Here is a 27,774-nt window from a genome sequence, read left to right on the forward strand (position 1 = left end):
ATCCAAGTGCGGTCCGATTTTCATGTACTGTCAGAATAGAGATGGTGGAGAAACTTTTTTTTTTAATTTCTCCAAGTTTGAGAAAAATGGATGACACTCGGACCACACTATGATGAAACTGTGATCTAATTCTGATCTGAATAATCAGTCTGTTTTTCTCGTAAGTGGAAAAATTGGACATGTGAATGAGACCTAAGGGTGAGGTCATGCTCGTGTATTAACCTTGGGACTCCCGTTCCTGAGATTGGTGTTCGTAACAGCTATCCTGTCGATTAATCATAAATGTGTTTAGTGGGAAAATACCTAAAAAATAAAATCAAACATTATCTAAACATAGAAGCCAGTAACTTTGTAATTTATGGTGTAGATACTTTTGCAAACTAATCTTACCACAGCTCCTAGACAAGGGTCATAAAACCTCTGCAAGAGTTGGACAGAGGTGCTTTTCCCACATCCACTGCTTCCCACAAATGCCACAGTTTGCCCACTCTGTATAGTAACAGATAGATCTTGTAGTACAGACACATCTGGACGAGATGGATAATTGAACGATATCTGCTGTAGCTCTATATTTCCTTGCCAATTATCCTAAAGTGAGTAAAAAAGAAAGAAATACCTTAAAGGGAACCTGTCATTAGATTCATGCTTCCCAAACAAAAAGCAGCATAAATCAGTCTGCAACATTTCAGAGCAGGAATACTTTGAAAAGTCCACCAGGGAGGGACTATGGGCTCAATTGGTCGATTGTGAATTTTTTTTAAGTTACATTTCTTTTTTTTTTGTCTAGTGGTATTTGCTGACATTTCGTGCACCTAATTCATCAAAAAAAAAATATTAATGGTTCATGAATTTTGTGTAAAATAAAAAGTATTCTTTATTCTTGTTGCATGATCCTCTGAAATGTTTAAAAAATTGCACCAAAATTTAAGGTGTACATAAAATCTCGCCAGAGTTGGGAACTGGGGTAAATTTACGACACATTTTTGCATCTTTTCGAAAAAAAATCACAAATGATGAATCAGATGAAAACAAATGGAAACCCAAAACTTCACCCACAAGTGACAAACAAAAACATAAACAAAACAGGTGAACTGAACACCTGTAAAATGGATTAAAAAGGCTCAAATGAAAGATGAATATGACGAAAAAAGTGACAAAATACAAAAAAAAAAAAATCAACAAAAAACAGGTGAAAATCCAATAAAGTGTAGGGCCCTTAAAATTCACATATTTTTAGCTGGACTAGCTTAGAGCTTATCATCAGCTTTTCTCATCTGATAGATAAGAAGCAAACAAGCAAATGTAATATATTCTCTAATAAATGCTTACTGGTTTTTGTCCTTGTAAACTGTAGCTGTCAATAGCTGGTTCTCGATTAAACAAAGCGAAAAGATGGGAGGCTGCAGATTTGGCTTTAGCATAGTCAGGAGCAAATGATAATGTTTGGCCTACTGCGACGGCTCCATAGGTTAAAATGACGAATACACTGTGCAACAAGACAAAAAACAAAGCATTAAGGATTCCACTGTGGATTGGAATATTTATGGCACCACTCAAGCGTTTTTTTATTGCAGCTCTGGAGTGGTGCCACTAATGTAATGACCCTGCCCCTAGTCTTATACTTACCAGCTGCCGTCTTCATCTTTTATCTGTGCCGCTCCTGTCAGTCTCCTGCAGTTTGTGACCTGCCGGATTGCTCCAGTGTTTGCTGGAGCGAGCTGAAAGTCACTTTTCAATCTAAGTCTATAAGAGCCAGAAGAAGCCTCTCATAGACTTGAATTGAGAGCTTGTGACCAGTCACTCAGAAGTTGCAGTCACAAGATGGCGCTGCGGGACTGGAGCTGAAGAGCTAAAGACGGTGGGTGATGAGTATAATATTAGATGCAGGGACTTTATGTTAGTAGCACCATTCCAGCATTAAAATAAAAAAACGCTGGAGTGGTGCTTTAAATATTTTCTCAAACATGTTTTATTTAGTCTTTTTGGCAAGTCAAGATGGGGAAGATATACATTTAAGCAAAACCAAACAATTGGTCCTGCAGACATTGGTTTAAGTGCAATGTGTAGGTGCACATTCACAAGGTGGACATTTAAGACAGAGCCTGTCTGTTAAATGGCCACCGTGGTAATGTGCACCTACACAGTGCACTTATTCCACCATGTGCAGACCCATTTCTTTGGTTTTGCTTTAGTTTCTTGTACTTGGTACATACAGGGAGGTGGCTCCCCCTTGTTGGATTGTGTATTCTGTCTATATAGCGTTCCATAGGCAGGTGGTGAAACAGTCAGGTTTGGGACCTGCTCTGCCCTCGTCTATTTTGAGGTCTGCTGGCACATAGAAAGGTGAACTACAAGAGTTAGGGACCATCCTGATTGGGTACACTTTGTCGCAGTGGGATGGCTTTTACACTCTTTCGATCAAAAAAGTATCAACTAACTATTCTATGTTATTTACATGTACTATTACTATTACTTTTTATTTATTTATTTATTTATTTACTGCAGAGTATTTGCTCATTTCTTTTTATCTTAGGTTCAGACATACATTTAAGTAGTTGAGTCACATTTGATGTTACTCCTGAAGAGATTTAGAACTGCTATGTCAGAGCATTTACTCATTGAACCACTTAAAGAGAACATGTCATCATAATTTCATACCCCAAACTAATGGAATGCTTGTAAAGGTGCTATAATGCTAATTAAATCATAATCTTTCTTGTAGTTGATATTTTATATGAATGAGTTACAAGTGCAGTCGGGCGGGCGCTGCACTTATAGCTCTTCTGCCTTCTCACCTCATTCCCTGGAGGAGGAGATGTCGCTTGGAGGAGAATATCACTGGAATGAGAGAGACTTCAGATCTACCATAGTTCTTCAGTCTCATTTGCATATCAATTCAAACACTGATTTCTTAGTAACAAAGGAACAGACTGGCCATGTAATGATATTACTGGACTTGTCTTTATAGGTGCATGTAGCTCTTTCAAACAGTTTGGGGTGGTTATGACAGATTTCCCTTAGTGAAGACATGTCCATTTCTGCAAATACTTGCATTGCACATTAGTCAACAATTCTGGAGGATCTTTTCTTCTAGAAAAAATCTGAAGTTGATTTTTCTTTGCTTAAATGGTCACTAAATAAAAAGGACTGGATCATTAATACTCAATGTTGACATTAGTTCTGCACCATTCTGTATGAATCCGGACACCTTGTAGAGTTGGCAGATCTTCTAGGCTTCTATCAAATTCTCCCCAAAACTTCGGAGGAAGTAATGGAGAGGAAGCAGAAAAGGCTGAAGGGGGCATGGAAGGGTTATGGATGAGAGTGGAAGAGTTGTAGAAGGGTCTGGTCTGAAAAATGGTCATTGCTACAGGTGAAAAATATTTGCATGAAGTGTGAGACAATATTTCTCCAAATATCTGTAAAGCAGGACTGAATTTACAGGTCACACTGCCCTATGCACTAAACCTGAATACTTTCCTGTTGAAATGATTTCCCAGGATCAGAATGGCTACCGATCTTTAGTACAGGTCATCAATATTAGATCATTGGTGATCCATCTCTTCACTCACATCCATAAGATGTTTGAAGGGCCCATGGAGCTTGTGCAAGTGCCGCATCCTTTTCAATATTTACTTTGTGTCATCTACCTGCACATTGTAGTAGTAGCATGACTGGGTATTGCAATGCTATCCTATTGAAGTGGATTGCAGAATTGTATAATGCAGCCTGCCCTACGCTAAACAGCATGCAGGTAGATGGCACAAGGTAAATATTGAAGAGGTGGCACTACTGACCCTTCAAACCCTTCTGACTAGTCATGTATACCTTTACAAATCCACCAATCTGATGTTGATGGTCTACCCTAACAACAGACCCTCAATATTAAGAGAACTCCTTTAACTCCTTCCAGAAAAATAACGTTCCTGCCGGGAAGTGAGTTTGCATATTTCATGGCAAAAATGGATGTGATACACAGCCATTATCTACCTCTGATAGTAATGAGTGACGCTAAGCTCTGCTTGTAGTTGTTAACCACTTAAATGCCGTGGGACAGCAGGATTTACAGCGAGCAGCCTGGAGACGACCTGCTCCATTCACCCATCGCACCCCCCACAAAGCAATAACAGAGTGCCAGTCGGTTGCCATTGTAGCAGACTAAAATAAAATATGTAGTATCGCCACATCCATAAAAATCAGATCTATCAAAATATTGCATTAATTAACCTCATCGGTAAACACCATAATGAGAAAAAAAATCAAAGCACCACATCTGCAATTGTTTAGTTGTGGTAGCTCCGCAAAAATAATGTAATAAGAAGTGATCAAAATGTCATTTATATTCTAGCATCTCTATCTCTTTCACTTTAAAAGAGCAGAATATGAAATTAATCTGCCCTGTGATTCGTTGTTATGTGCAACAAAGGTAATTTTGCTTTAACACATTTGCCCCAGTATTTCTGGACTTCAGGGAGTACAGCATATGATTAGGATTTTCTTCAACAGGGTGAAAGATTTAGTTTGGTGCCCTTTCTATATATCTACATACATTGGCAGACTAGCTTGTTGGCAAACTCCTGACCTCATGACCAGCCACCATCTCATGACCATTCTTCTAAGACGCCTAAAATCATGGAATATGGCATCAAACCACTGGACATTGACATTATCGTACATGTTGATACTTACAGCATCACTTCTTCCACATTCATTCTTCCCACATTTATTAAATAAGCTCCAAAGCGGTAACTTGCTGCATAGGCAAAATATATAAATGACTGACTGAAAGCAAAGCAAATCCCATATATCTGGGCCTTTCTTTGTGAATTCCTACACAGTGAAATTAAAAGAAAAAAGATTTGATGTATTAATGGTATCGTAGTGGATAGACAAGAAGATATGAGCCGGCCCTGTTGGTAGTAGAGATAAATATAATTATGTAGAGGTCTAGTTTAGGATGTGTCACTTTCCTAAGGAATCACATAGCTGGTCATTTTTATTAGGAGGCTATGTCAATATTCTTTTATTTCTTTTACTCATATTTTCTCGATTTCTTTTCCAAAATTCATCGGTTTGAAGCATTATTATTGTTCACTGCACAGCTGCCGGCCGGAAGTGCGGCTGCGCATGAAAACTTAACAAGTGATAATATGACTCAATTTTTTTTTTCAATTTATGGTAGTTTTATTCCCAGTCTGTTGATCAGTTGAAGTCCTAAAGGTCAAGACAAGCAAGATAAAAAAACCTTTAAATTACAAAATGAAATAAGTCTTCAGCTAACATAAGGAGAAGCATATAAGAAGTTATATAGCCCCTCCCCTAATTCTAGCTGTATAATTCTGAATTAAAAGTAGGAAAAAATCAAGCAGAATTTTATATTTCATTGAATTAGTCTATGATGAAAAATATAATTTAATTCTGTATGTCAAAATATGGGGATCTCTCTGTTATAAGACCCTCATACATCACCAATTTGACCAATATTTTGCATCACAATCTGTAGAAAAACATTATAATAGGAAAATGAATACTGCATTTTTCGGACTATAAGACGCACTTTTTTCCTTCTTGGGCGTGGAGAGCGGGTGAATATTCATGCCCTTTAACAGCGGGGACACGCGAACGCCCAGCAGCAGGAGCCGCGCTGCTGCTACGCTGTGTGCCGCTATTAAGGAGCATGAAGTCACTGCTCCCCACGCACACAGTCCCGGCGTGGGGAGCAGTGACTTCTGGCTGCTGATCTCTCCTTGTGAGCCGCGCATGGCAGTGACGTCATGCACAGCTCACATGGCGAGATCAGTGCATACAGACAGGATGCAGTGCTTGAGGAGAGAGAAGAAAGGTGAGTAGGAGTGTTTATTTTTTATGTGCAGCCTGATGGGGATTAGGGGGAGCATGCATACTAGGATAAGGATGAGGGGGCCATACATACCAGGGTAAGGATGAGGGGGACATACATACCAGGGTAAGGATGAGGGGTGCCATGTGTACCAGGATAGGGATGAGGGGTGCCATACATACCAGGATAAGGATGAGGGGTGCCATGCATACTAGGATAAAGATGAGGGATGTCATGCATACCAGGATAAGGATGCAGGTGCCATGCATATCAGGATGGAGGGGTGCCATGCATATCAGGATGGGGATGGGAGCCACGTAAAATAGGAATGGGGGATAGTATCAGAATTAGGGGACATTACCCCTTTTCCAGTGTCTGCAGCAGACCCGCTCCCCCTTAACAGTCATCGTGACTAGAGATGAGCGGTGTTCGACTAGAACTGTTCGCCAATCTCAAATTCGAGCTGTTTTGGGCGGTGTTCGAGTTGTTCGACGAACCCGAACGATTTGCAAAAAATTCGGCTGTTCGAGGTTATGTTCGATAACTGTTCGTGCACCAAAAGCTTGTCCTGCATGTCTGGCGCTATTTAGAGCACCAATCATGCAGGGATTGTCTGCCACTCACTGTAATGCCACAGCCATGGTGGTTGTGGCATTACAGTGATTGCCCAAATCGATGGGAACAGTATCAACAGTGAAACATGAAAAGCCGGCAATTCAGCAGCGGCATACACCGGTACCCGACAATTTAGAACCGAAAGAATAGAGCATCACACATAGATTAGATAGATATAAACATGTCAGCCACATATATACGAAGTACAGTGACAGTGCTGCTTACTGTACTTGTCATTTAGTGTAAAGGATTTATCAAAAAAAATAATAGTGTTTTCATGCACCGTCTCTTTAAAAAAGCCGGCCGGCAATTCAGCAGCGGTACCCGACAATTTATAACAGACAGAATAGAGCTTCACACATAGATTAGATAGATAGAAACATGTCAGTCACATATATATGAAGTACAGTGATAGTGTTGGTTACTGTACTTGTCATTTAGTATTAAAATAAAGGATTTATTATTAAAAAAAATGGCGTGGGGTTCCCCTTAATTTTAGGCTCTAGCGGAGGTTAAGCAGACGGCTGGGGCAGATGTTTGAAGCCTGGGAAGGGGGTAATACCCACGGAGCTTCCCAGGCTACTAATATCAGCCCCCAGCTGAATACCTAGCCTTTACTAGCTATTAAAATGGAGGACCCCCCCCAAAAAAATGACGTGGGGTCCCCCCTAATTTAATAGCTAGCAAAGGCTAGGCAGACAGCTGGGGGCTGATATTAGTAGCCCAGGAAGGGAGCCATGAATATTGGCCCCCTCCCAGGCTAGAAACACCAGCCGTCAGCCGCCCCAGAAATGGCGCATCCATAGGATGCGCCAATTCTGGCACTTAGCCTCGCTCTTCCACGCTGCCCTGGTGCGGTGGCAGGGGGTAATAGGGTTGGGGTTGATGTCAGCTTATAATGCCAGCTGACATCAAGCCCAGGTTAGTAATGGAGAGGCGTCTATAAGACACCCCCATTACTAACCCCATAGTCAAAGTTAAAAAAAACACAAACACCCAGAATAAAGTCCTTTAATTGAAATAAAGACACAATCCTTTATTGTTCTAAATTAAACCATACTTACCGTCACGCCCATTCCAGCTGAAGCCAACGATCTCCTGCAATAAAAGAAAAATAATAAAGCAACCTCATCCTTACCTTTCCATGGTTCCCACGACAGCTTCAGCTCTGCTACATCGAGATGACAGGCTGGACCGCAGCAGAACGCTGCCATCCAGCCTCTCATCCCGCAGACACTGAGAAGCGCAGGCTTACTTGCGCTGCTCAGCGTCTCTCTGTGACGACATCCAGATGAGCCGAGTTCATGTCCAATGAACTCGGCTCACCTCATGCACGTCACTGACAGCGTGGGAAAATTCTCACGCTGAAGCGGTGAGTGCAGGAGAATTCTCCCACGCTGTCAGTGACGTGCATAAGGTGAGCTCATGTCCAATGAACTCAACTCACCTCCTGCACGTCACTGACAGCGTGGGAGAATTCTCCTGCACTCAGCGCTTCAGCGTGAGAATTCTCCCGCTGAAGCGCTGAGTGCAGGAGAATTTTCCCACGCTGTCAGTGACGTGCATAAGGTGAGCTCATGTCCAATGAACTCAGCTCACCTCCTGCACGTCACTGACAGCGTGGGAGAATTCTCCTGCACTCAGCGCTTCAGTGTGAGAATTCTCCCACGCTGAAGCGGTGAGTGCAGGAGAATTTTCCCACGCTGTCAGTGACGTGCATGAGGTGAGCCGAGTTCATTGGACATTAACTCGGCTCATCTGGATGCCCTCACAGAGAGACACTGTGGAGCGCAAGCAAGCCTGCGCTTCTCAGTGTCTGCGGGATGACAGGCAGGATGGCAGCGTTCTGCTGCGGTCCAGCCTGTCATCTCGATGTAGCAGAGCTGAAGCTGTCATGGGAACCATGGAAAGGTAAGTATGATGTTGCTTTATTATTTTTCTTTTATTTCAGGAGATCGTTGGCTTCAGCTGGAATGGGCGTGATGGTAAGTATGGTTTAATTTAGAACAATAAAGAATTGTGTGTTTATTTCAATTAAAGGACTTTTTTCTGGGTGTTTGTGTTTTTTTTAAATACTTTACTAGAAATTCATGGTGGTCATGTCTAATATTGGCGTGACCCCATGAATTTCGGGCTTAGGGCCAGCTGATAATGCCAAGCTGGCCCTAACCCCTTTATTACCCAGTGAGCCACCGCATCAGGGCCCTGGATGAGTTGGGTACAGCGCCAGAAGATGGCGCTTCTATGAACGCGCCATTTTCCGGGGTGGCTGCGGACTGCAATTTGCAGCGGGGGTGGCCCAGAAAGCTTGGGCCTCCCTGCGCTGCGGATTCCAGCCCCCAGCTGCCTAGTTGTACCTGGCTGGACACAAAAACAGGGCGAAGCCCCACGTCAATTTTCTTTAAATTATTTCATGAAATAATTAAGAAAAAAAGGGCTTCCCTATATTGTTGTGTCCGGCCAGGTACAAATAGGCAGCTGGTGGTTGGGGGCAGCCCGTTCCTGCCTGCTGTACCTGACTGGACACAAATATAGTGCGAAGCCCCACGTCAATTTTTTTAAAATTATTTCATGAAATAATTAAGAAAAAAGGGCTTCCCTATATTGTTGTGTCCGGCCAGGTACAAATAGGCAGCTGGTGGATGGGGGCAGCCCGTTCCTGCCTGCTGTACCTGGCTGGACACAAATATAGTGCGAAGCCCCACGTCAATTTTTTTTAAATTATTTCATGAATTTCCTGAAATAATTTAAAAAAATTGAAGTGTGGCTTCGCACTATATTTGTGTCCAGCCAGGTACAGCAGGCAGGAACGGGCTGCCCCCATCCACCAGCTGCCTATTTGTACCTGGCCGGACACAACAATATAGGGAAGCCCTTTTTTTCTTAATTATTTCATGAATTTCATGAAATAATTAAAAAAAATTGAAGTGGGGCTTCGCACTATATTTGTGTCCAGCCAGGTACAGCAGGCAGGAACGGGCTGCCCCCATCCACCAGCTGCCTATTTGCACCTGGCCGGACACAACAATATAGGGAAGCCCTTTTTTTCTTAATTATTTCATGAATTTCATGAAATAATTAAAAAAAATTGAAGTGGGGCTTCGCACTATATTTGTGTCCAGCCAGGTACAGCAGGCAGGAACGGGCTGCCCCCATCCACCAGCTGCCTATTTGTACCTGGCCGGACACAACAATATAGGGAAGCCCTTTTTTTCTTAATTATTTCATGAATTTCATGAAATAATTAAAAAAAATTGAAGTGGGGCTTCGCACTATATTTGTGTCCAGCCAGGTACAGCAGGCAGGAACGGGCTGCCCCCATCCACCAGCTGCCTATTTGCACCTGGCCGGACACAACAATATAGGGAAGCCCTTTTTTTCTTAATTATTTCATGAATTTCATGAAATAATTAAAAAAAATTGAAGTGGGGCTTCGCACTATATTTGTGTCCAGCCAGGTACAGCAGGCAGGAACGGGCTGCCCCCAACCACCAGCTGCCTATTTGTACCTGGCCGGACACAACAATATAGGGAAGGCCTTTTTTTCTTAATTATTTCATGAATTTCATGAAATAATTAAAAAAAAAGTACGTGGGGCTTCGCCCTATTTTTGTGTCCAGCCAGGTACAACTAGGCAGCTGGGGGCTGGAATCTGCAGCGCAGGGAGGCCCAAGCTTTCTGGGCCCCCCCCCCGCTACAAATTGCAGTCCGCAGCCACCCCGGAAAATGGCGCGTTCATAGAAGCGCCATCTTCTGGCGCTGTACCCAACTCATCCAGGGCCCTGGTGCGGTGGCTCACTGGGTAATAAAGGGGTTAGGGCCAGCTTGGTATTATCAGCTGGCCCCAAGCCCAAAATTCATGGGGTCACGCCAGTATTAGACATGACCGCCATGAATTTCTAGTAAAGTATTTAAAAAAAACACAACACCCAGAATAAAGTCCTTTAATTGAAATAAAGAGACAATTCTTTATTGTTCTAAATTAAACCATACTTACCATCACACCCATTCCAGCTGAAGCCAACGATCTCCTGCAATAAAAGAAAAATAATAAACCAACCTCATCCTTACCTTTCCATGGTTCCCACGACAGCTTCAGCTCTGCTACATCGAGATGACTGGCTGGACCGCAGCAGAACGCTGCCATCCAGTCTGTCATCCCGCAGACACTGAGAAGAGCAGGCTTGCTTGCGCTCCTCACTGTCTCGCTGTGACGGCATCCAGATGAGCCGAGGTCATGTCCAATGAACTCGGCTCACCTCATGCACGTCACTGACAGCGTGGGAAAATTCTCACGCTGAAGTGCTGAGTGCAGGAGAATACTCCCACGCTGTCAGTGATGTGCATGAGGTGAGCTCATGTCCAATGAACTCAGCTCACCTCCTGCACGTCACTGACAGCGTGGGAAAATTCTCCTGCAATCAGCGCTTCAGCGTGAGAATTTTCCCACGCTGTCAGTGACGTGCATGAGGTGAGCCGAGTTCATTGGACATGAACTCGGCTCATCTGGATGTCGTCACAGAGAGACGCTGAGCAGCGCAAGCAAGCCTGCGCTTCTCAGTGTCTGCGGGATGACAGGCTGGATGGCAGCGTTCTGCTGCGGTCCAGCCTGTCATCTCGATGTAGCAGAGCTGAAGCTGTCGTGGGAACCATGGAAAGGTAAGGATGAGGTTGCTTTATTATTTTTCTTTTATTGCAGGAGATCGTTGGCTTCAGCTGGAATGGGCGTGATGGTAAGTATGGTTTAATTTAGAACAATAAAGGATTGTGTCTTTATTTCAATTAAAGGACTTTATTCTGGGTGTTTGTGTTTTTTTTAACTTTGACTATGGGGTTAGTAATGGGGGTGTCTTATAGACGCCTCTCCATTACTAACCTGGGCTTGATGTCAGCTGGCATTATAAGCTGACATCAACCCCAACCCTATTACCCCCTGCCACCGCACCAGGGCAGCGTGGAAGAGCGAGGCTAAGTGCCAGAATTGGCGCATCCTATGAATGCGCCATTTCTGGGGCGGCTGACGGCTGGTGTTTCTAGCCTGGGAGGGGGCCAATATTCATGGCTCCCTTCCTGGGCTATTAATATCAGCCCCCAGCTGTCTGCCTAGCCTTTGCTAGCTATTAAATTAGGGGGGACCCCACGTCATTTTTTTTGGGGGGTCCCCCAATTTAATAGCTAGTAAAGGCTATGTATTCAGCTGGAGGCTGATATTAGTAGCCTGGGAAGCTCCGTGGGTATTACCCCCTTCCCAGGCTTCAAACATCTGCCCCAGCCGTCTGCTTAACCTCCGCTAGAGCCTAAAATTAAGGGGAACCCCACGCCAATTTTTTTAATAATAAATCCTTTATTTTAATACTAAATGACAAGTACAGTAACCAACACTATCACTGTACTTCATATATATGTGACTGACATGTTTCTATCTATCTAATCTATGTGTGATGCTCTATCTTTCTGTTCTAAATTGTCGGGTACCGCTGCTGAATTGCCGGCCGGCTTTTTTAAAGAGACAGTGCATGAAAACACTATTATTTTTTTAAATAAATCCTTTACACTAAATGACAAGTACAGTAAGCAACACTATCACTGTACTTATTATATATGTGACTGACATGTTTCTATCTATCTAATCTATGTGTGAAGCTCTATTCTTTCTGTTCTAAATTGTCGGGTACCGCTGCTGAATTGCCGGCCGGCTTTTTTAAAGAGACGGTGCATGAAAACACTAATATTTTTTTTAATAAATCCTTTACACTAAATGACAAGTGCAGTAACCAACACTGTCACTGTGCTTCTTATATGTGTGACTGACATGTTTCTATCTATCTAATCTATGTGTGATGCTCTATTCCTTCTTGTCTAAATTGTCGGGTACCGGTGTATGCCGCTGCTGAATTTGCCGGCCGGCTTTTTTAAAGAGAGTGTCTTCTGAGCAGTTTGTCAGCTTTTGGACACCTTTGCAGGTGTTTTCTATGTGTTTCTATGTGTTTTTGTTTGCCTGCCATTGGTTTTAACGGTGTTCGACGGTGTTCTAAGGTGTTCGACGAACAGTTCGACGAACAGTTCCTCGAACATCCCGGTGTTCGACGAACCGAACCGAACCCGAACACTACGGGGGTGGCTCAACACTAATCGTGACCACATTTTTTGCTTAAATTTTTTTTCTATTTTCCTCCTCTAAAACCTAGGTGCGTCTTATGGTCCGAAAAATACGGTACTTCTTTTTTTCCTAAGTATCTAAGGCAGATTTTGGCTTCAAAATATTACTGATGTAATAAAACTGACCAAATCTGCAATTTCTTAAGTACAGTAAGTCCTAACATGTTTTATTCTGACCCCTGAGCAATACCCAGCTTTCTGCATGTTCAGGTATCACCTGACTTCATCCACAAATTTGTGCTACATTTTTTTTGTTTAAGTGAGTTCTATGCTAATACATTACTTTATTATTATTTGAATTTACTATTTTTCCATTATCTTTTCTGAACAACAAGGGAAATATTTGTAATACTATAGTATAGACAGAATACATAGAATTCTGTAATGATTGGAGATACCAGACCTGTATGGTTTCTGTAGACTTTCAGTATAATGGTTCTCAAAAGTTTTTTCTCTAGTTAAGGACACAACTGTTCGAATATTGTCGACAACTTCAGTTGCAATCTATTAATTTAAACATGGAGGAGAAAATATTTTCAAAAATCATGTAATGCCTTTTATAGGATTTACATTTAATGGGAACCTGTGATGTGAAAATGTTGTCTGATCTGCAGGCAGGATGTTATAGAGCAGGAGGAACTAATAATATTAATATTTTTGTGTGGAAGGTTTCTGGAAAATTTGCATTTTATTCATCGAAATCCTGTGGGTTTGTATACATATGAGTCCAGTGGGCGGTCCTAATCAGTGATTGGGTCTTCCCTGTATTACTCTGCATGCAGATACAGCTGTCAATCACTGAGTAGGACCGCCCACTGGATTCATACAATACAAACACCAGAGATTTCAAGGAATAAAATTTAAGTTATATTGAATCTTTTACAACAAACCAATACATCTTTCTGCTCCGCTTCTCCTTCTCTAGACCATGCTGTGATCCTGTGCTCAGTGCATGAAGTTATAATTTTGTATACACTATAATACAATATTCATTGATATTAAAGTGGTTCTGTAAGTTTACATTACCAGTTTAAATTAATATGTCAGCTTGATCAGACTAGTTTAGCTTCATCAATGGTAGCATTTTATAACAACAATGTATAAAACTAATTGTAATTGTGAAACTACTTGGACTTTTTCAGATATTTTTAGCTTGGTGCAATCAAGTTAGAACATAAAGCAGAGAAGTGCTTTGCACTATTAGTAAAGTAACAGTTATAAAGACCTTTCCAGCTTCTTGGAGATCCTTTTTATCACGATTAGCAAAGCCGGTAAGAGCGCGGATTTCTAGTAGACCAGTAACCACAAGGACTGGAGTCATAGCGAGAACCAGCAAAGTCATCTCCCAGCCATAAATAAAAGCAAGTATAATGGAAAGTCCCATACTGGCAAAGTTCTGTGAAAGTAAACCAAGTCTGGATCCTGTTGCCTAAAAAAATGAAAGAAAATGGAACTCACATTCTTCTAGAAAGCAAATAACAGCTATTATATGAAAAAATTAATAAAGAAAATGTGCTATCTATGTAGGATGGATGGAGTGCTAACATATTTTGAGTTAAAGAGGATCTCTCACTTGCTCCAAAAAATGAGTTAAATACCTTGTAAAAATCCATGTGCTCCCTTGATTCTGCTGTTCTTTTTCTTTTTGCTCTGCGTCACTCCATTGCAGAGATATTCACATGTGTTTCTCCTGGAGCGCACTATGTGAATTTTCTACTTCGTAGTCTAACTGGCTGTTTCTTCACAGTCTTCTCTAGGGGTGTGTGCTTTTATCACTCCCTTCCAGATGTTGCCAATAACAACTCCGCGACGTCTAACACCGATGGACTGCTAGACCAGCTTCTGAGCTGTGATTAGCAGCATCTGGAAGGGAGGACTAAAAATACAGGCCCCCAGAAAAGACTCTGAAGAATCATCTGTTGAAGACTTCACATAGTGTGCTCCAGAAGAAACAACTGTGACTATCTCTGCACTGGAACAACGCAGCACAAAACGAGAAAGCGCTGCAGAATCAGGAGAACTCAGATATTTTACAAGGTATATAAGTGACATATCCTCTTTAATACAAATGAACATTATATATCATCTTGTCCAAAATACTTTTAGCTTAGGAGGATTTTCTAATACATCTTCAGTAGTGATGAGTGAACGTGCTTGCCACTGCTCGGTACTCGCTCGAGTATCACTGTGCTCGATGAGTATTTCCGGGTTGCTCGGGCGGGAACTCGGGTCCCTTCCCTGCATGTTTGGCGCTCTTTAGAGAGCCAATGAACATGCAGAGATTGCCTGCCTTGCACTGTAATGCCGTAGCCATGTTAGTTGTGGGCATTACAGTGATTGGCAGGCCGAACAGCATCATCAGGTCTATATAAGACCTGGCGCCGCTATGCTCGTCACAGTTTACCCCGGAATCAGGCAGAGTAGGGAGAGGTGCTGCTGAGTCAGGGAGAGATTTGCTTGTTTAAAGTTAGTATAGGTATTCCACAACATACAGTACAGACCAAAAGTTTGGACACACCTTCTTATTTAAAGATTTTTCTGTATTTTCATGACTATGAAAATTGTACATTCACCCTGAAGGCATCAAAACTATGAATTAACACATGTGGAATTATATACTTAACAAAAAAGTGGGAAACAACTGAAAATATGTCTTATATTCTAGGTTCTTCAAAGTAGCCACCTTTTGCTTTGATGACTGCTTTGCACACTCTTGACATTCTCTTGATGAGCTTCAAGAGGTAGTCACCGGAAATGGTCTTCCAACATTCTTGAAGGAGTTCCCAGAGATGCTTAGCAATTGTTGGCCCTTTTGCCTTCACTCTGCGGTCCAGCTCACCCCAAACCATCTCGATTGGGTTCAGGTCTGGTGACTGTGGAGGCCAGGTCATCTGGCGTAGCACCCCATCACTCTCCTTCTTGGTCAAATAGCCCTTACACAGCCTGGAGGTGTGCTTGGGGTCACTGCCCTGTGTAAAAATAAATGATGGTCCAACTAAACGCAAACCAGATGGAATAGCATGCCGCTGCAAGATGCTGTGGTAGCCATGCTGGTTCAGTATGCCTTCAATTTTGAATAAATCCCCAAAAGTGTAACCAGCAAAGCACCCCCACACCATCACACCTCCTCCTCCATGCTTCACGGTGGGAACCAGGCATGTAGAGTCCATCCGTTCACCTTTTCTGCATCATACAAAGACACGGTGGTTGGAACCAAAGATCTCAAATTTGGACTCATCAGACCAAAGCACAGATTTCCACTGGTCTAATGTCCATTCCTTGTGTTCTTTAGCCCAAACAAGTCTCTTCTGCTTGTTGCCTGTCCTTTGCAGTGGTTTCCTAGCAGCTATTTTACCATGAAGGCCTGCTGCACAAAGTCTCCTCTTAACAGTTGTTGAAGAGATGTGCTTGCAGCTAGATCTCTGTGTGGCATTGACCTAGTCTCTCATCTGAGCTGCTGTTAACCTGCGATTTCTGAGGCTGGTGACTCGGATAAACTTATCCTCAGAAGCAGAGGTGACTCATGGTCTTCCTTTCCTGGGGCGGTCCTCATGTGAGCCAGTTTCTTTGTAGCGCTTGATGGTTTTTGCAACTGCACTTGGGGACACTTTCAAAGTTTTCCTAATTTTTCACACTGACTGACCTTCATTTCTTAAAGTAATGATGACCACTCGTTTTTCTTTACTTAGCTGCTTTTTTCTTGCCATAATACAAATTATAACAGTCTATTCAGTGGGACTATCAGCTGTGTATCCACCAGACTTCTGCACAACACAACTGATGGTCCCAACCCCATTTATAAGGCAAGAAATCCCACTTATTAAACCTGACAGGGCACACCTGTGAAGTGAAAAACATTTCCAGTGACTACCTCTTGAAGCTCATCAAGAGAATGCCAAGAGTGTGCAAAGCAGTCATCAATGCAAAAGGTGGCTACTTTGAAGAACCAAGAATATAAGACATATTTTCAGTTGTTTCACACTTTTTTGTTAAGTATATAATTCCACATGTGTTAATTCATAGTTTTGAAGCCTTCAGTGTGAATGTACAATTTTCATAGTCATGAAAATACAGAAAAATCTTTAAATGAGAAGGTGTGTCCAAACTTTTGGTCTGTACTGTATATATATATATCCAACTGAACTAACAGTCCTTCTGAGGACTAATCAAGCTGCATGTAATCAGTGCTAGACAGGCAGGCAGTGTATGTGGCAGACTGCAGTGTATGATACAGCACAAGAGGGTCCATTGAACGTCCTGTCTGCTGCTGCTGTAATAATTACAGATATTTGTAGACAGAGCCCCAGATATCAGAGGCCAGGGCAATTTTTTTTTTATCTTAATCCTGGTAATTTGCTTAAAAGCAATCCAGAGTACACCATTTTTTCTGCTCCATTTGCTTGTTCTCACTGCAGAATAGAGCCAGGTCTGTTCCATATTTCAGCGATAAAATTCCAGAAATTTAAACTGACCGTAGAAAATATTGCCTTCCTTTTCCATTCTGTTGCAGTGTGTCGGTCAAGCTATTCACACTAGGTGTTTGTGAAGAATAGTATTAGTAAATTACAGGCCAGCTATTTAAAACCGTGGTTCTCTGTCAGATATATCACCTATAAGACTGTTCCAAAATCAGACATTTCTTCCTTTTCCATTCTGTTGCAGTGTGTCAGTAAAGCTATTCACACTAGGTCTCTGTGTAGAATAATATTAGTAAATTACGGGCCTGCTATCTAAAATCGTGGTTGTCTGTCAGACGTATCACATATAACTGCGTTCCAAAATCAGCCATTTCTCGTGAACGTGGAAAATATTTTCCTTCATTAAAAATTGGCAAGGTGCGTGCCAGGGAACGGGGAAGTGGACGTGATGGTGATGGTGCATGCAGAGGCCGAGGATGTGGTCATGGGCAAGCTGAAATTGTTCCACAACAAACACCCACATCTTGTCACTCGAATTCCTGTCCCAATTACTAGGGTACAACAGTACACCACTACAGAACCAAGAGCAGTGTCAAAAGGTTGTTGGTTGGATAGCAGATAGCAGATAATGCTTCCAGTCACTTTGCCACCACCATCACCACACTGTCTTCCACACGGTCAAGTCTCAGTAGCTGTGAGTCTGGACAGCATATCCTCACCCTGATCCTCCTTCCTCCCACCATGCTAAGTGCCCGGAGACAGCTGTTCCCACACTTGGACACTCAGAAGGGCTGTTCACTTTTCCATTTGTAGATTTGGGCCTCTCGCCCGCCAACTTCAAGCGAGTCAATAGGAGAACGCGTGTAACGATGCCCAAATATTGGAGCAGCCACAGTCACACGAAGGCGACGGTGGGAAAGTGCAATTACTGTCTCAAGAGGTGGTTGATGATGATGATGAGACACAATTGCCAGAAAGTCAGAAGGAGGACCAGGGTGCGGAAGTGGAAGACAAGGTGGTAAATGATATAAAAACTGACCCAACCTGGCAGGGGGACATACAAAGCAAGGACAGCAGCACACAGGGGGAGGGAGGCACAGCACCACAAGTGGTAGGAATAAGCGGAGTGATGGTCGCAGACACAAGGTAGGAAAGTATTCCTCGTAACGGCAACACGATGGAAGTTGCCAGTACAACTGTTAGGTCTATTCAAGTCTGGTTATTTTTTAAAGACTCTGCAGATAACCCCAAAAAGGCCATTTGCACCACCTGCCAGGCCTGCATCAACAGGGGTAGCAAAATTAGCAGCCTGACCACCATCAGCATGATCAGGGACATGGCAGCAAAGCACCCAACTAAGTGGGCTGAACCCCAGGTTCCAGCAACAGTGTCTGCGGGTGACATCACTGCTTGTTCCGCTGTTGTGTGTGCACGCCAATCCCCTGTCCATGGCACTTGCCAAGATGCATCCCGCTCTGCACCTGTCGTTGAACACTGTCAACTAGCAGCATCAGCAAGCACGTCCACATCCTTGTCCCAGTGCAGCGTTCAGTTGTCCCTACCCCAGTCCTTAGAACGCAAGCACAAATACGTAGCCAACGCCCCACAGGCCAGACTACTGAATTCACACATTTCGCGAATGCTTGCGCTCTAAATGTTGCCTTTAGACTCGTGGAGACGGAAGCTTTCTGTAACTTGAAGGTGGCGGCCATCCCTCGGTACTCGGTGCCCAGCCGCCACTATTTCTCGCGGTATGCCGTCCCCACATTACACGAGTACGTGTCCCACAACATTAAACATGCCCTCAACAACGCAGTTACTGGGAAAGCCCACCTTGTAAGAGAATGAGAAGTCCTAATATTCTGAGCAGCCATGTAAAACCTAGCAGTCATCTTGTTCAGAAGTTTGAGAACTGAGTTTTGCAGCTAATGACATGCATGTCCTATACATGTCCTAGTCACAATGGTACCATAAAATGATATCAGTGCCATTAGCAAGTATGGTTAGTATACACAAAGGTTAATGGGAACAGCTGCTGGTCATTGTGAAAGTAAATAAGTGGTGTTATAAGGTAGTAAATAATGTTATTGTAATTGTTGTATAGAAATTAGGACAATCTAGTTGTCAATATGTCATTTCTTAAGTAAGTACACGGGGATTTATTAATTTAATGGAGTTTGGTAAAAATACTCATGAATATTGTCATTGTAATGTTGCATTATCACATTGTTATTCTAAAATGCACGTCTTCCCTGCAGTATGTTATCATGTATATGCCTTTTGCCGCAATATGTAGTTCCTTTGTTTAAGATATGCATAAAAAGGCTCTGATACTATTGTTTGAGGCCATTCTATCGCCATTCTATCTCCATTCTACAGGCAGTCCACCGCCAAGGCCACACCATCGCCAGACCGAAGCCACACCATGGCAAGACCATCGACAGATATCACAATGCTGTTTTGCTTATCTAGATACCTGCGAGTGTCAAGTGTATTTTCCCTGTGGGCATTCTGAACTGTTCTTCGGCGTACCTCTGAATAAACTTCATTCTCTGCTTTGAAGAATTATCTACACTGTTTTCCGGGCGCTTCCAGTTCTCAGTAAGGACTTTCTTACAATTGGCGCAGCCAGCCAAGAGGAATGGCTCAGGAGAGCTGCCTTCATAAGAACCACAGGAGAGGATTGTAGATGAGGAGCTAGAGACTGGAAGGGTAGAAAAGGTGTGGCACCACGTGTAAATCACTCAAAGTAAGCCAGCCGGATAGAGGACCCCTCGTGGAGCGCTTCAAGCCTGCCAGAATTTATAAGAAAACTACAAAAGCGAAGGACTATAAAAATATATGTGCAACCAAGAAGAAACCTCTACGTGAGTTATCTACAAGGACATGAAGAAGACGTTGTGAGCCCGGTAGCAAAGAGGCTTTAAAAGGCGGAGGGAGACGCCTGGCAAGCATAGCGAGAGAGGCTGGAAACACGGCCACACCTCTTTTGTTTGACTGAAGCCGGCAAAGGGTCTTCCAGACAGAGAGGTGTGAGTATCTAACTTTTGCTTGAATTGCACTTATTAATACCAGAACAGAGAAAACGTGTCCTTGTAGTCCTCCAGTATGAAGTAGTTAGGAAAGCAGGCAGATAAGCATACTGGCACACCCTAGCTGGAGGGGGTTAATGTTAAATCCACTTAGCTAAATTATATGCAGTGGTTAACAAAAGAAAGCAGGGAACTAGATGAGAAAAGGGCATTAGAAAAAGATAGCAGCCAAACAGTGGTTTTGTGTAAGAGAGTTATTGCTTTTGATCAGTCCATTGATAGATTTCCTGCAAGACAGAATGTTAATGTGATCACACAGGGAGGGGCAGTGTTCAGAGAGAGAGTATAAAAGCTGGATGAAACTCTAAAGGAAGCAGAGATAGTAGGGAAAGATGGGTATGAATACTGGGCTTTACAAATAGTCATTGCTGAGATGGGAGGGGTAGCAGAGATTGACAGGAATAAGATTGAGGACAGGAGACATAGAATAGAAGAATGGACATTTAGAGAAACAGAATGTGGTGATAAGACATCTTGAAAACGTTGAGGAACAGTTTAGAAAAGAGTTTATGTAATTTTTAAAGAAAATACCCTTAGAGGGAGCTTTCAAGTCAGGAGTCTTGCAGAATGCTGAATCTATTGATGATGTTGTAGAGTGTTAGGAGGGCGGTTGCAGACAACTTTAATTAAATGGAACGCAACCGACCCCGGGGTCCGCAATGCAGCCTAATGGACTGCTGCCGAACACTTTCCGGGTGGAAAGGAAAAGCGACAACTAAACAGATAACCCGTCCGTGTTAACAGCACACCGGACTGGGTAAAGCGGTACGCTCTATCTCCGTTAACTGCACGGAGGAGAGAGCGACCGGCGACGCACCTAACAATTATCTTAACCCTTCGTGTTAAGGCACCCGGAAGGGTAAGACGGTTTGCACAATCTCCAAGAACCGCAGGGAGACGTGCGACCGTGGGAACAGCAGTAGCCCTGTCTTTGATACAGGCGCTACGCTATGGGGATTGGCGCTAAAGTGGTTCACACAATCTCCAAGAACCGCAGGGAGACGTGTGACCGGACTAGGAGCAGTAGCCCTGTCTTCGGTACAGGCGCTACGCTATAGCAGTCGGCGCTAGTATGTGGGTGTGATACCCGCCGGGTATTCGTGCACTCAGCCAGCGTGCTACCGGACTGAGCAGACCCGCTCTATATGGCTACCTGCCTGCATAAAGCTATAGCTCTTAGAGGAGCCCAAGAGTTTCAGCGTGCACACCACAAACTACCAGCTCAAATGATCTGAGCGCGTCGCCATCTTTGTGGGCGGGTCTTTTAAAGACTAAGCCCTGCCCACTGACGCGCTATTGGTGACGTTACCCGTGAACCAATCAGGCGGTGCTAGGTAACCGTGTCAGGTGGGTGCCAACCCACCAATCATGAGCCGCCAGGTCACGGACATGCTCAGTGCGACAAAACCTGGACTTAGATTCCACAAGCCCTGTCTCACTCTGCAACCCAGGCTTAACATTGCTAGGCACAACTTCCTGGGTGACAAACAGGGCTTGCGGACCAGCTAGGCATTGGGGCTGATGGTGATGCTGAGCAGCATCAGCCCCAGCTGGACTGAAATGGGAGACCACAGAAGGTCCTGGACTCATTTCAAATCCAGCACCAGACCAATGCCTAACATAGAGACTTTGTTAACCAGTGATCTCCTTATCCTGCTGTGAATGATCCTAGGCAATATCAGAATTATAGGGGTTTTCAAATGGTTAACCCTGTCTCTCAGGGGCCTTCTGCTCTTGCTTTCTCTCCAGAAGCTCTCAGCTGTCCAGCATGGAGATCAATGTTATTCAGGGAAGAGCCACCCCTCCTCATCTCCATGCTTCTTTAATGAAGGATCATTAGGACCGGTTTCTTACTGAAGATCTCTTTCGGCAGAGGTGGAAGCTGAAGGATGGAAACTTTCTCAGATGGGGATGATGGATTTTTTGGGCTTCCCACCGCAGGTAACACCGACTGATGATGTGCTTCCCCTGTTCCCCTTGCCTTCCCTGTCCCTTTTTCCCTGGGCAAGGATGGAAGACCTTATGTCAAAGGGAGGATAGAGGGACTGTCATGGGAAGACATCCTCATCGATACAGGAGCCTCAGTTTCAGTAACAGGACACAAATTGCAGTCACCGCTTGGACTGCCTGAGACTACCACTTAGGATTTGAGGGCTCCTGTATTCAAGCAGTAAAATGTCGTCCTGAGAAGCTGAAATTTCAGGATGCAGAGGGATCGAAGAAAAGGGGTCTTCGATGCACTTTTTGGGTAAATCCACAATTATGGTCCACTATTCTGGGTACCAATGTTTTGGGAGCAATGGGAATTGTTGTTGATTTATGTAACAAAGTTCTGTGGTGGAACAAAGAAGCAAATATTTTTTCTGTAACTGTACCTGTGGAGGAGGAGTTGGAGAGTAACAAATCACCCATTGCCAGTCTAGGTTTATGTACTTACTGTTGAAAATATTGATAATGATGTTCTTAAAAATGAATTGAAACAAAGGTTCCTGGAATTATGGATCTCAAAGAAAACTGAATATGTGTTAATGCAAACTCAAGTTAAAATTGATAATGAAGAGCTACCACCTGTCCAGCATGAGCACCAAATTCCTGAGGATGCAATGCCTTACATAAGGGTTGCGGTCAGTGAATTAGAAAAACAAGGTTTTGTTGTAAAAAGTAATTCTCCATGTAACAGTCCCATTTTACTTGTAAAAAAGGAAGATGGTAGCTTTCGAATGGTTGTAGACTTGAGATTTGTAAATAAGTACACCCCATTAGCAGCTCACCTAGTTGCATCTGTCCCTGAAGTTATGTCACAGCTGAGGAGTGATAGTAAAGTGTTTTCTTGTTTGGACATTGCAAATGGCTTTTTCTCAGTACCCCTAACACCTGAATCTGCCCTCCGCTTTGCATTTACCTTTGAGAATGTGCAGTACTTGTTCACGTGCTTGCCCATGGGATTCCACAGTTCCCCTGTGTATTTCCATCAGGCATTGGCTCAGGTCTAAGAACCCCTTGGTTACAGAGACAAAGTTTTATAATATGTTGATAATTTGTTAATTCAAACTGTTGCTGAATATGAACACAAAGAGACCCTTGAAACTTGATGCGGGACTCAAAATGAGCCTGACAAAGTATAATTGATGAAGTCAGAGGTTACATTTTTTGGTGTGTCATTTTCAGCAGAAGATAAAACAAAACAATGCATGGCAGGGTTAATGCTATTGAAGCTGTTCCCATACCAACTAATATTATTGAGTTTAGAAAATTTGGGGGTCTTATTAATTTTTCAGAGAATTTGACTTTGCTCATCTGGCTAAACCATTGTATAATTTGTTAAAAGAAGTTGATTACAATCATGTCCCTGTCATTGTAGAGGGAGAAGCCTTACAGGCTTTAGAAAGTTTGAAGCATGCCCTTACAACAGCCACTGCATTAATCAATAATGACCCATCCCAGCCTTTTTCCTTTCAAGTTCACACTGGTGATATATCTATTTCCTCAGTGTTTTTACAAAAATGGCCCAAAGATAGTCCTGAAGTGTCCAGTCAGTTGTATGCCCTGTGTTACTCAAGGTTGCTGACCCCCATGGAGAAAGGTTTTACTCCGTGCATGAAGCACTTACTGGGCATGCACTGGACAATGAATCAAGTAAGACACATAGTGTGATTTGCTCCGTTAATTTCACAAGCCCCACATGTCACTATAAAAACTCTGTTAAAAGAAAAAGCATGGGGGGTAAATTCACAGAGAATGGCTCAATTGATCATTGACTTTGAGACCAGAGACATACAAATTGAAGTGGGTGAAAAATATCATTTAGCCCAGATGGTGCAGTATGCAAGAAAATGTCACGATTGTCAAGTTGAACAGGCTAATGTCACTCCCTCCCCCTTCTGAGCAGACTTTCAGGAGAGCGTCAGTTGTACCTGTATTGTCGGAGCTCGATACTGGTATAATGGATGCTACGTCACAGGTTATGCTGTATGGTTTCCCGATAAACAGTTGTTGCTGCAGTACAGACTCCCAGGTCACTTTTCTGCCCAAAGAGCTGAATTAGAAGCAGCTCTACAAGTTATTCTAGCGTTCATCGAACCTATGAATATTTTCAGTGACAGTGCCTATGTTGTTTCCTCCCTCACTTTGTATCTAAATGTTATGGCCCGTAGGAGGATGGTTGATTTGCAGAACAAGCCCTTACAACATGCAGAGATTCTCAGACAAATTGTGCAGTGGGGCAAAGAATTCCTTCTGTAAAATCAAAGGTCACCAAAAACTAACTCCTGACCCCCACATCCTTGGCAATGCATGTAGAACATGCAGTCAAGGAAGCCACCCTTACAGGGGAGGAAAAATACCCTCATTAAGTACTGCTGTTACTAAGAAGCCTCAAGAGCCCCCCCTTGTTTTTTCTCCTTGTCAGGATCTTATAAAAGCACAGGAGAAGGATGGAGACTCATCCTTGTTTAATTTCCTCGAGTCTCTGTCCATGGAAAAAGGGGAGTCTGTACAACAAAAGGGTTAATGACAAGCTTGTGCCTTACATACCCACGACAATGATCAAGCCCCTGATTAAATTTAATCATTCAGTTTGTGCTCACCCAGGACAAGAGGCTTTATTAGAGCTTATATAACACAAAATGTGGCATCCCTACCTGAGAGTTTTGTGTCATGAGATACATGATGAATGCCTTATTTCTTTACAGAATAATCCCAATGGACAAGGCAAGCGCCATCTCCGGAGAATACAAGTAGCGGAGGGTCCCTGGCAGTCTATTCAAATTGATTTTATTGGTCCCTTCCCTCCAGCAAAAGGAGGTTTTAAATATGCACTTGTGTTAGTTGACGTCTTTTCTAAATGGGTAGAGGCACTTCCAGCCACAAACAATACTGCCCTGACTACAGCTAGACTTTTGTGGAAAAATGTCTTCTCACATTGGGGTTTCCATAAAATAATTGAAAGTGTAATTGGCCCCACAGTTTTAGGAGTGAGCAAGGTAGCAAACCAAGGAACAAAGGTGTTAAAATTGTTCATATTGATCAGTGTAGACTTTTAATTAGCTTACTGAGATTTCTGGTAGGATTGTTACTCCACCTTTTTTTCTCCCCAGGTCAGTCGAAGATTTCCATATTCGACTCCTGTGACCACGAACCTACCAGATGATCAGAAGAAGGTGTTTCACACTATACAGTGGGAATCTTATAGTGTGACAGGGGGAGAAGACCAGGAAAATCCAGAATCCAAAGAATAAGAAGAAAAAAAGAAGTCACGGATCAAAAGACATAACTATTAGAGGACTTATTATCTTGGGACTAATACTGTAATGACATTGCATTATTTTTTTGCTTTTTTTAGGGATTTTTGCCGCCCCAGACAACGGGTTTATAAAATGATGAATTACCATAATAATCATGTTTATTATAATTCACCTTTGCATATTACATCAATGTAAAGTTGTGTGGTGCCCTGCTGTGCATTGGTGCCATAGAACCTAAAAGGGTGCATGGATGGACTTCTCCACAAGAGGCCCTCACTACATTCATACACCTCCACCTTCCACCTCAGACCAGCAGAGGGAGCCCGTTAGGGACATATATAGGGAAGGTGGGGCCAGGCAGCTCAGATTAGTGAGAGATTAGTTCCTGCTTAGGCACAGTGAGAAGAAGTCAGCTCAGAGTGAGCAGAGAGCGTGCCGACGCTCAGAGAGCGGTGAAGACGCAGCACGCCAGCTGCCAAGTAGTGAGGGCCCCGAGTGTGGTTGACGGCGAGGAGAAAAGGAGAGTGGAACTAAGGGGGCAGAGGAGCATAGTAAGCTCACTCTGTTATATATACCGGACACCGGGTCCGCGCCTACAGGGACGCCTTATACCCAGTAGGATAACCAGAATCCCAGGAGGACTACAAGTCCCTGGCAAACCTGAAGCTAGACACCTACAGGACCAGGAACCACGAAGGCCCCGACATCCAGGGAAAGTGGTTGTCAACCAGAGGTCCTACTTCAGAGCATCAGGTGGAGTAAAAGCAGGACACATAGTCTAGGTTCAGTTGCAGGCTGGCCAGGCATATACACAGAGACAGACACGGATCAGGAGGCCCTATACCCGCTCACTGGGGTGAAGTCCAAAAGTGCGCCCTTCACCTGGAGTACCCTGGACCGTACCTAACAACAGCACCAGTAAAGGTAATGAAGCAAAGCTCCTGTCTCTGTCCATTACTTCTGCTGCGCCATTTCTTCCCCTGCACTACGACGCCCAGCGCAACCTCCATTGTTTTCACTGCCCTGAGGCCCGCTCCACCAGTGGGGAGCCATTCCATCACAAGCTGCCCTACCATTTGCCTCAGAGGACTGTTGCAGTGCTGGTGATCCTCACCAGACACCACAGGTGGCGTCACGACAAATCCCCTATAAATATTCCCCCCATTTAACTGACCGCCCTGGGTCACGGACCAGGCCAGCCACCGTGATATTCCCCGCAAGCAGCCACAAGGCCCGACTGCCGAGTACCCCACGGCTCAGGGGGCGAGTCAGAACTTGGCGTCATGAACAGGATTGCGTGACCGTTGCCACCGGGTACTGTGCGCCTTAAAGAAACTATAACCCTTACTGTGGTGAAGTTTTCCCGCCATTCCTGAAATTTTCCCGCCATATCCGCCATTTTTCCTGTTGCCGCGCGGGAAGAAGAGGGGCGTAAAAGCTGGAAGCGCGCAAAGCCCAGGACACACCCCGCCCCTGACGTCGAATCAGGAAGCATCAGGTCCTGGAAGGAGCCAGAGGACGCTCTGACGTCAGACGCGAGCGACGCAAGGTCCTAGAAGAAGACCCTCACCCGCGGAGCTGCGGCCTACCTGTTGAAGAAGGTAGGCTCCGGTTCACTAGGGGGGCGCAACCATGGACGACGACCAGCAAGCCTCCGGAGCACCGGTTAACGCTCCTGATGCCCAACTTGCGCCTGGCGCCGCACAGGCCGAAGCGGCTGCTCCACCAGCAGGGGTCGTAACTCCGTTGATACCTATGGCCCTGCCGTATATCCCTGGAGCGAAGTGGTTCCCCCAGTATAATGGTAAGCCAGACACGCTGTCCGGATACAAGAGGAAAATATGTGGCATACTGAATATGTATTCTATGAGTGGCAAGCAGAGAGCCGCTGTAGTGTTAGGACAATTGACTGGTGCCGCTGAGTGAGAAGTTGAAACCTGGCCAGCCGCAGACCAAGAATCAGTGTCCATCATCTTTAAAAGATTGCAAACATCACTGAGACAGATCTCCGGATGAGGTTCTACCAGTGTGTCCAGAAACCCGAGGACAGTATCCAGGACTATGCCTGGCGCTTACAGGAGGCCCTGCGGGCCCTGAAACAGGTTAGTCCAGCCAGCATCCACGAGGAAGATAAAATGCTGACGGAACAATTCATCCGGGGGTTGAAGTCCCAGGAAGAGAGCATAACTGTACGGTGGTGGGCCTTAGACCATCCAGATGCCACCTTTGACACCCTTAAGGACATGGCTATAAAGGGCCTGCAGCCCCTGGAAAAAACAGACACTGCTATCCAGCGTTACCAGGGTGGGGCCACCCCAGTGCCCGCAGCACCCACTGCTCCTCCGTTGACGGCTGAAACAAGGATGCAAACAGTGCCCCCTAGTGAGCTGGACAGCTTAGGCTCTGAA

At 44.0% G+C, this 27,774-nt stretch overlaps 1 protein-coding gene and 1 long non-coding RNA gene across 3 annotated transcripts in view; one reads left to right on the forward strand and one right to left on the reverse strand.

The window, feature by feature from the left end:
* Positions 1-27,774, reverse strand: part of LOC141265120 (ATP-binding cassette sub-family B member 5-like) — a 1,140,380-nt gene that overhangs the window by 924,205 nt on the left and 188,401 nt on the right. The window contains exons 21-25 of one of the 2 annotated variants that reach the window (XM_073677792.1): positions 13,839-14,042; positions 13,017-13,117; positions 4,690-4,830; positions 1,330-1,486; positions 391-588 (exon numbers count right to left, since the gene is read on the reverse strand). The exons of the other annotated variant lie outside the window; for it this stretch is intronic. Of the exons in view, the coding sequence (XP_073533893.1) occupies positions 391-588; positions 1,330-1,486; positions 4,690-4,830; positions 13,017-13,117; positions 13,839-14,042 (801 nt within the window). The remainder of the gene's footprint in view (positions 1-390; positions 589-1,329; positions 1,487-4,689; positions 4,831-13,016; positions 13,118-13,838; positions 14,043-27,774) is intronic. 2 annotated transcript variants of the gene reach the window in all.
* Positions 19,415-26,280, forward strand: LOC141265123 (uncharacterized). The gene is made up of 3 exons (XR_012320050.1): positions 19,415-20,063; positions 21,845-22,064; positions 25,220-26,280. It is a non-coding gene; the product is annotated as an uncharacterized lncRNA (long non-coding RNA).

The sequence above is a fragment of the Phyllobates terribilis genome, unplaced genomic scaffold (genome assembly GCF_046119375.1).
Source record: "Phyllobates terribilis strain yellow unplaced genomic scaffold, ASM4611937v1 Scaffold_4__5_contigs__length_816908805, whole genome shotgun sequence".
In the NCBI taxonomy this organism is placed as follows: domain Eukaryota; kingdom Metazoa; phylum Chordata; class Amphibia; order Anura; family Dendrobatidae; genus Phyllobates; species Phyllobates terribilis.